Source organism: Rhinatrema bivittatum, chromosome 6, assembly GCF_901001135.1.
Source record: "Rhinatrema bivittatum chromosome 6, aRhiBiv1.1, whole genome shotgun sequence".
NCBI classification, from domain to species: Eukaryota; Metazoa; Chordata; class Amphibia; order Gymnophiona; family Rhinatrematidae; genus Rhinatrema; species Rhinatrema bivittatum.
This window is the reverse complement of record NC_042620.1, coordinates 76,155,804-76,167,838: the sequence shown is the minus strand read 5'-3', so window position 1 is coordinate 76,167,838 and position 12,035 is coordinate 76,155,804. Positions and strand designations below refer to the sequence as shown.

General features: G+C 38.4%; 1 protein-coding gene across 2 annotated transcripts in view; it reads left to right on the top strand.

Annotated features, from left to right (window-relative positions):
• ARL5A (ADP ribosylation factor like GTPase 5A) overlaps positions 1-10,659 on the top strand; it is a 74,904-nt gene extending 64,245 nt beyond the window's left edge. Inside the window, exons 5-6 of one of the 2 annotated variants that reach the window (XM_029605492.1) lie at positions 2,934-3,085; positions 9,868-10,659. In XM_029605492.1, coding sequence (XP_029461352.1) covers positions 2,934-3,085; positions 9,868-9,916 — 201 coding nt within the window. In that variant the 3' untranslated portion in view covers positions 9,917-10,659. Of the gene's footprint in view, positions 1-2,933; positions 3,086-9,867 lie in introns of those variants that run through there. The other variant, XR_003857339.1, reaches the window with a different exon arrangement.
• The last annotated feature ends 1,376 nt before the right edge of the window (positions 10,660-12,035 follow it).

Below are 12,035 nucleotides of genomic sequence, written 5' to 3'. Positions count from 1 at the left end.
TTTTAAAATCGGCTCGCGGGTTGAAAACTGGACGCTCAATTTTGCCGGTTTCCGAACCCGTGGCTGTCAGCGGGTTTGAGAACAGACGCTGGCAAAATTGAACGTAGTCTGTCAAACTCGCTGACAGCCGCCGCTCCTGTCAAAAAAGAGGCGTTAGGGACGTGCTAGTGCCCCTAGCACCTCTTTTTACTGTGGGCCCTAATTTGAATATTTTTGTTATTGAATTGTGCGCACAGGAGAGCGGACGCTCTCCCGCGACTTTTACTGTATCGGCCTGACAGTGAGGTGTAGTTATCTTTTATGAAAAAACCAGCCTGCAAATGTAAAATACATAATTGAAATGTTTTGTGTGATCTTGCATCACAGCAGCTCTTTAATTATATAAATACAATTTAGTGTGTAATGGACTACGTGCAGAGTTTTACTACTGCAAGTCAAAATTTACGAAAGATTTTCAAATGTCTTTGCATACTAAAATGAATAAAAACCCTAGAATTTCTTGGTTTCCATACATGTTTGCATTCAAATTAGTGCTTCGGTCTCTTTGTTGGGAAAAGAACTTGACAAGATCCATTTTCCCTCGCCTTATGGAGCTATATCTGTAGTTGGGCAATTATGAATCTTATAGATTCAGAAAGGAATGAAGTGTCTTAATTTTGGGGATGCTCAAAGGGAAGGTAACTTTCAAACTGGTGCACATTGATGTGCATATAATCAGAACAAAGAAAATCCTTTGTTACAGAAACGTATGGAATTTAGCAATAAAATATAACATCATAAGAACAGAAGAAACCAAAAGAAAGTGCTATCTTTCAATACTAAGCAGTACAACTTAGGAAAGGGGCCAAGAAAAATTGGGAGAATAGAAGAAAATAGTTGACAAGAAATGGCTATCACATAGTTTTAGAATTTCAGCTAATAATACAATGCCCGTATTAATTGTTGGACACTGGGAAAGAGGTTTACAGGTCTTCTAACGTCCATTATTCAGGCAGGAAAAAAATAAAACATTCAGATATGCGCTTGACAACACACTTGCAGAGGTAAAGTATAAGAAAAACCTAAAGAGATAGTTTTCTGCCTTGAAATTAGGAAGCCTTTCCTTCTAAGTTGAATAGCTTGCGCTAAGTCAGGAAAAATCCTAACAGATTTTCCATAAAACTGAGAAGAAAGATTTCTGAAATAGCTTTGCATAACATTACTCAAATCAGAGAAAATAAAGGAAACCAGAACCAGTAAGGTACAACGATCAAAAATCTCCAATGGAGAATTCTCAAGAAAAATTGTGAAATTAGGAAATTGAGTTTCAGCATTTTGCGAAGCAGCAGATAGCTTATTGGGGAGAAAATAAGTATTAACAGATGGCATTAACTCAGTTGAGAAGCCAAAAACATCCTGAAAATATCTCTCTAAAGTCACAAATGATATCGCCCCTAAAACTTTGGGGAAATTAAAAAAAAACACAAATTTAAGTATCTCATAGTTTTCCAATTTCTAGACTCGTCTTGAGAGAGCATTGCGATGTTTGATTGTAGAGACATTCAATTTCTGAAGAGATTTAACACCATTCTCAATAAAGGAAATTGAGTTAGTTGAGAATTGTTCTTGCAGCTCAGGAGATTTTTGGAAACAGTTTGAGGAAAAACGATCCATCTTAGTATTAAGCAATTTAAGAGACCTCCCAAAAACAGACAACCAAATCTCAGATTGCTTCCAGTGTTCCCACCCCTGGGTGGGAGGAAATATCAAAGGATTTGCTATTCCATGGCAGCCTGATCTTCCCAGGGCAGACCGATGAGGGACAGACTTTCCATAGACTCCAAGACCAACGAACCAGCTATGGAAAGGGCAAGGGGAGCACACTCAGTTCCTATACCGTTTCCCTCCAGCTGGGAAGATGTATCCTGTAGTAGCGGTACCAAACTGACAAGCGACACCCCACCCCCCCCCTCCACTGCAGGCAGGCCCGACACGAAATAGACCTGCGCCACGGGGACACCTGTTGCGACAGCCCTCTGCGCTGGGGGAGCTCGTAGGTCCGGGCTTAGGGATGCCTCGTCTACAGGTTCATGCGGCTCTCCCTCATCACAAATCACACCAGATTCCTCAAGTCCATGCAAAGCTGCAATGGGAGTCGCATACACTGGTAATAACCTGCTTCCCTGAAGAAGAGGATGGGACCGTGAGGGTAGACCCTCACCTCTCCTTTCTGTTTTGGAGGCATCTAGCTGAGGAAATAGGTAATGAGAGAAAAATGGAATCTGTGCTGCAGAGGGTTGAGGGTTGCAACCAACTGCAGCTATGCCGCCATCTTGGGCCCCCCCCCCCCCCGGTTTGTTTTTTTCCATCCCTGGCAGGGCTTTTTAAATTTTACATCTCCTCGGAAGCAAAAGTAAACTTTCACGACACTGGACATCTCTTGGCCCTTCCCCAGCTGACAGGGATACATGCCCATTTTACAGAAAATAAGTATGCTCAATCATTACTTTGCCAGAGTGGCATTACATGTGCACTTTGAAAACAAGCTGAGATCCATCCTAGAAGTGGACAAGCAAGGTCTGATTAGAACACAGTAAGCTTTGCTGACAGCTAGGGTTAAAACCTTGACGACTGGTGCTGCTGCTCACAAGTTTAACACCTGTACTGATTTAACCCCTTTTTATCTCTGTTAGTATGAAAACTGTAGTAGAGGAGCAGAATGAGAATAACCTGGTAGCTGGTTACAGATTTCTGTAGAGGGACACAGAAAAACATGACCCTGCTTAGCGGGGGCAATAAATGTTGTACCCTGTGGTCACTGAGGCTCTGATGAAATACTTTATAATACAGCTGTTTGAAATCCAGACTGTTTACTTACTGGTATAATAGGACTCAAGGGGGGATATTTGTCATAATAGAATGCACTATGTTTGTAAAATATTTTTGTTTTCTAGGACCTAAGGAAAGCGGGATTACTGGTGTTTGCTAACAAACAAGATGTAAAAGAGTGCATGTCTGTAGCAGAAATTTCTCAATATCTAAAGCTAACGTCAGTTAAAGACCACCAGTGGCACATTCAGGCATGTTGTGCTCTTACTGGGGAAGGGTAAGCATGTTTCTCTTTCTTTAAGTATCTTTTTAATGTGTTTGGTTTTGGATTTTTTTGACAGTGCAATACATATACTGTAATTTATTAATATGAAGATATAAGGTTTGTCCTAGTTTTCTCCTAAAGAGAATATGAAACCTGTAAATAGTTTGGCACTGTAATGGTTCAGTACCCAGTATAGTACATCTAAACAGGCTCAGCTTGGAAATTCCTTGTTTCCATTTTCAAATGTGCTAAATTTTATACAGTTGTCGACAACTGAAGAAATAGATATTGTAGCTGACACTTGTGATAAATTTAAATATTAAGAAATATTGAAAGAAATTGAGAGCCCCATTTTAAGTTTTTTTTCTCTCACATTCGGGCCGAAACACGCGTCCAACCTGCCATTGGACGCGTGTTTTCCCTTACCCCTTATTCGGTAAGGGGCAGAAAATGCACTTCCAACCCACCGAACCTAATAGCGCCCGCATCATGCAAATGCATGTTGATGGCCCTATTAGGTATTCGCGCGTGATTCAGTAAGTAAAATGTGCAGCCAAGCCGCACATTTGGGCACCAGGAAAGTGCACAGAAAAGCAGTAAAAACTGCTTTTCTGTGCACTCTCCAACTTAATATCATGGTGATATTAAGTCGAAGGTCCCGAAGGGTAAAAAAAAGTTAAAAAAAATATTTTTTTTTAAGTCGGCCGGCAGCTGTCGGGTCGAAAACCGGATGCTCAATTTTGCTGTTTCTACCGCCGGGCCTGTGCACGTGCTCTCTCGCTGACTTTACTGAATCAACCTGATTGTCATGAATGACTTATTTTGAGCTCACTCCTTTGACAAAATTATGTATGCAAAATGCCATGAACTGTGGATATATACAGAATACACATTTTTAAATAAATTAATATTTGTTGTAAATGTAATGCCTCCTCAGGTAAAACAGTAGAACTGCACACCAAGTGAGGCGAGGGGACAAGACAGCCAGGAAAAAACTGTACCCCACAGTGAAGTTGCATGGGTAATAGAAGTAGGTGTGGGTATTCGGATAACAGGAACCAGGGAATGACACAGCCTCCAGACCCCATCCCAAGGCACCTAATGAACATTTTAACCTTTACCCTTCCCATGGCAGGAGGTCTAAAGAAACACCAAAAGGCCAAACAAAAAAAACAGGTGGTCAGACAATAGAGGGAAAAGAATAGAACATAGAATGAAATAATACTTAGATTTTTTTTTTTATAAGAATGTCACATCAAATACATTTCCTTTGAATATTCGATTTTTAGTAAACAGTTGCTCTAATTCCTAAACTGAAAGGCTCTATAATCTCTACAGTAAACTGTATCCAATAGTGCAGGAGTGGCCAACTCTAGTCCTTAAGAGCCACAAACAGGTCTGGTTTTCAGGATTTCCATTATGAACATGCATGAAAGATTTGTATGTGCTGCCTCCATCATATGCAAATCTTACGTATATTCATTATGGATATCCTGAAAACTAGGCCTGTTTGTAGTCTTAAGGAATGGAGTTAGCCACTCCTGCGGTAGTTGAAATCACAGTAAACCTTGCAGTCTGTCTATGTGCACAAAACTATTGGAGATCTCTGAGGATAGAGATGTTGGTAGCTGAATTAATTATACATAAATCGTAAGAGAACAAACCTTTATTATCAAACTTTTTACCAAATCACATAAAAAGTGTCACAAAACTCACTCATTCACACATTCACTCAATTAAAATGACAATTAGAGCAACAGAGAAGTAACCCACCAGATATTACAAAAATGTAACGTTTTCAAAATACAAAATATTTCAAAATCCAACAAAGCACATGTATTTATGCATCCTGTGGTTATATGGCACCACTTACAACTCTATAGGTGATTTTACCCAATAAGATAATTGTCTACCTGTTCTCCAATCTTCACTGTTCTCAATGTATTTAACCTTGATTTCCATGTTATTATATAATCAGGTATAATCGATACATGTGTGCATCTGTACTTCAAAATACATGCAAAATTGAAATTGTCTTCATCTGGTGCTCTTCACTGTATGCATCTTCTTTCATCAAACTTAGAGAACAGTGAAGATTAGAGAAAAGTTAGACAATTATCTTATTGGGTAAAATCACCTATAGAGTTGTAAGTGGTGTTATATAACCACAGGATGCATAAATACATGTGCTGCTTTGTATTTTGAAATATTTTGTTTTTGAAAACGTTACATTTTTGTAATATCTGGTGGGTTACTTCTCTGCTCTAATTGTCATTTTAATTGAGTGAATGTGTGAATGAGTGAGTTTTGTGACACTTTTTATGTGATTTGGTAAAAAGTTTGATAATAAAGGTTTGTTCTCTTACGATTTATGTATTATTCATATTAGTGTTGAGAGCGGTAAATATCACCCATTTTGTGTACCTTATACGGTAGATGAATTAAGCCAGGCAAATGGTGGTGTATCTGGAAGTCTGTGTCCATTATCTGTGCATTGTAATGGTTTTCCAAACACACTATGCTGCCTTGAGCTTCTTTCCAAGCATAGGCAAACTGGGGCCACTCTGATCCTGCCTGCAGTATATCTAGTCTGTGTTAGCAGGATTGAGTTTCGCTGTCGTTTTTAAGTCTGGGTGCATTTATCTTTTTGAGCTGTCTTTTCTAGGATGGTGAAAAACTTAAAAAAAAACCCAAAAAAAACCCCCAAAAACCAAACCTTGTGTCCGATGGCACTTTCCTCAGCGTCTCTGTGAATTTCTCTCTGCAGTCACTGGATTCATTGTAGATCACACTGAGTGGGGTTGCAGGCTAATCAGTCCTCCATATTCTAGGTCCTTGTTGCCTCTTTGTTTTGGTACTCAGCCTCCCTGTCACTGTTCTCCTCTGACCATTGTTCCTAGCCTCTGTTCTAATTGGGTTGCCTTAACATTTCCAAACTCTGATGCAGGATACTGAGCTCCTTTGGGGAGGTTATTGGGCCTGGTATTTAGGGATGGATGAAATAAAGTGTAGGGAGGCCTGGGGAGACCGCATTTTGGATGGGTTTTTTTAAATATATATCTAGTTTCTGCAAAGGCAGAAACAAAATAAACATTAAATGAAATGATACCAGTGGGGGATGGGATGGGGAATTGCTAAAAATGAAACACAAAACCAAAACTTTTTTTTGTGCACAACCCTACTGATTGGCATTGGCTAATCACAAAGAAACAGTAACACTCAAAAACTAAGTTACAAGATGAAATATTTGACTTATTGAAAGACCTTGATTATATCTGCTACGCTGCATGCAAACTTGGCAGTAATGTAATGTATCCCTATTCACTTTGTAATGTAGTGCCTTTATTGTGATACCACCTAACGCACCTCCTTGTAATTCACATCATAATATAACTCCCCCCTAACTTGTAAGAACATAAGAAATTGCCATGCTGGGTCAGACCAAGGGTCCATCAAAGCCCAGAATCCTGTTTCCAACAGAAGCCAAACCAGGCCACAAGAACCTGGCAATTACCAAAACACTAAGAAGATCCCATGCTACTGATGCAATTAATAGCAGTGGCTATTCCCTAAGGGGCAGATTTTTAAAAAGTACGCATTCGTGTACTTTTGTTCGCACACCCGGTGCAAACAGAGTACGCCGGATTTTAATAGATATGCGTGGCTAGAATCCAGGGTCAGTGCGCGCAAAGCTGCGCAAAATCGGCAGCCTGTGCGCGTGACGTCGGAGGGAACTTTCTTTCTGGCGCCCCCCCCGGCCCTAACTAATTCCCCCCCCCCTACCTTTATTTCAAAAGTAACGCCTGCCCGAGGCAGGTGTAACTTGTGCGCACCGGGCTGGCTGCCGGCGCGCCATGTTCCGGTTCGGAGGCAGCGGCCACGCCCCCGATGACACGCCAGCCGCGACATGCCCCCCCCCGGCACGCCCTGGATCTTACGCGCGTCCTGGGGCTTTGCGCGTGCCGGCAGCCTATGCAACATAGGCTCGGCGCGCGCAGGGGGAGCTTGGGGCAGGTTTTCGGGGAGTACACGCGTATCTTATGCACGTACCCCTTTGAAAATCTGCCCCTAAGTGAACTTGATTAATAGCCATTAATGGACTTCTCCTTCAAGAACTTATCCAAACCTTTTTTGAACCCAGCTACACTAACTGCACTAACCACATCCTCTGGCAACAAATTCCAGAGCTTTATTGTGCGTTGAGTGAAAAAGAATTTTCTCCGATTAGTCTTAAATGTGCTACTTGCTAACTTCATGGAATGCCCCCTAGTCCTTCTATTATTCGAAAGTGTAAATAACCGATTCACATCTACTCGTTCAAGACCTCTATCATATCCCCCCCCCCCTCAGCTGTCTCTTCTCCAAGCTGATCAGCCCTAACCTCTTCAGCCTTTCCTTAAAGGGGAGCTGTTCCATCCCCTTTATCATTTTGGTTGCCCTTCTCTGTACCTTCTCCATTGCAACTATATCTTTTTTGAGATGCGGCAACCAGAATTGTACACAGTATTCAAGGTGCGGTCTCACCATGAAGCGATATAGAGGCATTATGACATTTTCCGTTTTATTAACCATTCCCTTCCTAATAATTCCTAACATTGTTTGCTTTTTTGACTGCTGCAGTGCACTGACCCGACGATTTTAAACTATTATTCACTTTGATTACCTAGATCTTTTTCCTGGGTGGTAGCTCCTAATATGAAACCTAACATCGTGTAACTACAGCAAGAGTTATTTTTCCCTATATGCAACGCCTTGCTCTTGTCCACATTAAATTTCATCTGCCATTTGGATGCCCAATTTTCCGGTCTTGCAAGGTCCTCCTGTAATGTATCACAATCCGCTTGTGATTTAACTACTGTGAATAATTTTGTATCATCCGCAAATTTGATAACCTCACTTGTCGTATTCCTTTCCAGATCATTTATATATATATATATATATATATATATATATATATATATATATATATATATATATATATATATATATATATATATATATATATATATATATATATATATATATATATATATATATTGAAAAGCACCGGTCCAAGTACAGATCCCTGAGGCACTCCACTGTTTACCCTTTTCCACTGAGAAAATTGACCATTTAGTCCTACTCTCTGTTTCCTGTCTTTTAACCAGTTTGTAATCCATGAAAGGACATCACCTTCTATCCCATGACTTTTTAGTTTTCTTAGAAGCCTCTCATGAGGGACTTTGTCAAACGGCTTCTGAAAATCTAAATACACTACAACTACCGGTTCACCTTTATCCACATGTTTATTAACCCCTTCAAAAAAATGAAGCAGATTTGTTAGGCAAGACTTCTCTTGGGTAAATCCATGTTGACTGTGTTCCATTAAACCATGTCTTTCTATATGCTCTGTGATTTTGATTTTGAGAATAGTTTCCACTATTTTTGACGTAACATACCACACTGTAATCCACCTGGAAGCAGCTCGCCAGCTGTGTAAGGTGGAATAGAAATATTTAAATTTTTTCTTTTTTTGTATAGTATCTTCTTTTTGGTCAAACCATTCTGAATCAATACCTAAAAATATTTAGTTAAATTCTGGTATGGGTTCAAAGTAACAGTTCAGTTTTGAGAAGAAATTAAAAACTTCTACAAAGGAATAAATAATTGCCTCTATCCCCTTAAAGTTAGAGAAGTACCTACACGTTCTGATTTGTGAGTACTTTGGGCATTCTTTTATCCTGGGGTTTTTTCCCCCACATTATACGCTTTCCTTTATTTCATTTTCTTAACATTTATAGACCGTATTTTTTTCCAAACAGTTCTTTGACCAGGGACCTCAAATCATGACTCCCTTGGGAATCAGTACATTAGTATGGCCAGCAAGTTTTGATGTTGGCCAATGGCTAGGACCTTCTTTAGAAGGGCTGTGATTATTGCCCTTCTGGCTCAAGGGGCAGATGCTGAGTCCAGGAATTGACAGGAATTGATATCAGCTTATTGAACTTTTTCTAAAATACTAGCATGCAAGCGAATTTTTTCCCCCACAGAAAATGGTGGCAGGCAGTACTGCATGACCATCATGTTTATAGTATGGTGTGAGGCAGGACACCTAGGACTGCATGGTTTCACTTAAGAAGTTATGGCATTCGCAACAGAGAGCTGCCTCTGATCAAAATTCTATTCTGCTCCACTGCATTAAGCCTGCAAATATGTTTTCTGCCCCTAGGATGCAGCAAGTTATAATAATGAAACCTATCTGATGTGTTCAATTTGAAAATTTTGTTTAAGTCCAGTCTCTATCTACCAATCATTACAATGTTTTACTTCTCGTTAAACTGTTTATCTTTCCTCTAACTCTAATCCCAGTTAGAATGACCCCGTTTTATTGTAACTTTTTTTCTTCCATGCACTTGTTTTACCTTTTAATGTATACTCTTATGTTATTAGTTATTTACGTTATAATGTATTTCTCACCCCTTGTTTTATGTAAACCGACATGATACGAACTCCGTGAATGCCGGTATAGAAAAATACAAATAAATAAATAAAATAAATAAATAAGTGCACGTCTCATGTGGCCTGCCGTATTTGATCAAATTCCAGGCATAAACATTTATTTTGGCAGTGGTATTAACAAAACTGATTTGCATTTAATACTGTCTGTGGATGTTTAGATATTATTTTGGTATACGCTTAAATGATGTCTAATTTTTCTGTTTTGTATTCTAGATACTGGATTATTTCATTGTATTGTGATTATACTTAACTACAGTTTGTACAGTATCATGCAATATCATTTCTTTGTTTTGCAGATTATGCCAAGGGCTTGAATGGATGATGTCAAGACTTAGGGTCAGATGACCCCCTAATGACTTTTTTGCACAGACATTAAATATAAACAGTACTTTACTTTTGATTCCCGTGACAGTGGCAGACTTATTGGATTGGCATATTTATAGAACATTGATTTAACATTTTTATCCCATGCAAAAAGAAATTAAAACAATTGCTTTGAAAGCAAAGCTGAAGTTCCAATTTTTTTAGTGCTGCTGTCTGCCGTTAATATTTTCTGAAGATAAGTATTAAAAGCTGCCATTGTTTTGACCTTTATCTTGTGTTGAATCCATTTGGCATAGTCTGTATTTGGTAAGTACGAAAGGGATAAGAGTTTTTAAATTTTACTGTATTTTTTTCATGTTTTATCTGTATTCTTGGTTGACCATATTACTTGGTCTTATTAATGAATGAATCATTGGTTATGAACTGCAGTATTTTTAACACAAGTGAAATGTTACAAATGGGAAATTTATTTTGTGTACATTTTTATTGTGCATTGCTGATTGCATGTGTATATTAGTACAACACAAGCTGAGGATAAATGCCCTGTTAAGGATATCACCATTGGAAGTTAAATACATTTCATGCAGATTATAATTGAAAGTATGTCCAAGCAACTACCACTTTAATTTTCACTTCTCTACTTCCTCTGTACTTTTTATAACACACATGGTATATTTTGTACACTACTGTACTCCCCTGAAATGTTACCTTTTGGACTATTATTTTTCTACATTTTTCTCTTATATAAAAGTCTGTAAGTGGGAGCATGTGTTTATTTTTGGGTTTGTTTGTTTTTTTTTTGTTTGTTAACTCTATTTGAGCCCATTACCTGATTTCTTTTTTGGTGATTACTGTAAAAAAAAAAAAAAAAAAAGTGCTCTATTCAACCCTTTTACTGTCTTTATTTGTTTCATTAGATAGATTTTTTTTCATATTATGGTCACAGAAGGCATTAGCAATAATAGAGGAACGTATTAATGGGAACATTAAGGAAAAGAAGCCCAAGAACAAATGTCTATATATCACATCTTATTTCCAAAATAGCCAGAATTGTCCGGTCTTATTGATTGATCAAGCTTTTCCATCAGATAAAGTATTGATAAAGTCCTGTGTGGTCAAATAGATGTTTAAATTGGGTCCTTACTATTAAAATCATGTCCGTCATATTTAGCTTAGTGTTCTAAACTTTCATTGTTGATTCTTTTATTGATGTATCTCTGTACCTACCCTGTTTAACAGCACTATATGTCCAGCCTTTCTTTAAAAAGTGAGCTGTTTTTATACAGTCTGATAGACAGTTTTGGAGCATTATTACATGTTATTGCAAAGAACTCATCTTGATGTCAAAATCTATTTTTCCTTGTTCAGTTTGTACCCTTTTTTGATTTTTTTCTCCTTTTTGCTTATGCTTTCTACCCGATATAATGTAGCAGCACAGAACATTGGAGCAGTATTTTAGCTTTTACTGCATTGACTACATTCTTACTTAATGGTTGGTCCACATAATTTAAATGCAAGAATATAGCACAACTTAGTGCCAATCTGGGAGGGAAAAGAATGTAGCCTGTAACTCATGCTTAGACAAGCTGTAACATGACATGTTGGTTGCTAGCAGTGTTTCAGTAAAATAAATGTAGTACATCTAGAGTTAACAATATGGTGGTATGAAGGTAGTCACTTCAAAGTTAACAGTAGCACAGAGATTGGCTTGTTCAGATATCCAAAAGGAAGTTTATTATATCCTCAAAAGAGCAGAGCTTAAAAGAATTGATACAGCTGTGTCTCGTGAACAGGTTGCATTGGGAAGGACAGAATATTAAAAACAAAGGAAACAAATTACATAGAGAAAAATACAACAGGCAATAAACTACTAGAACAGTCAGGAGGAAAAATCTGACACACCTGTATGTCAGCAACAAAAATTACTGTGTTCTCAGAAAAAGGTCAAATTTTTTCAAAAAGGTGCCAAAATCACATGACCAGTAGCCACCAGTCAGAAAACCTGAAAAACTGGCCATTCACAACAAGGGGTTGGAAAACCTGTCAGACACAAAGCATATTGCTTACTCAACAAAGGAGCTAAAATAGAGAAAGAAAAAGTACATCTTAAAATAGGAAATCCTAACAGGAAAAGGAAAAG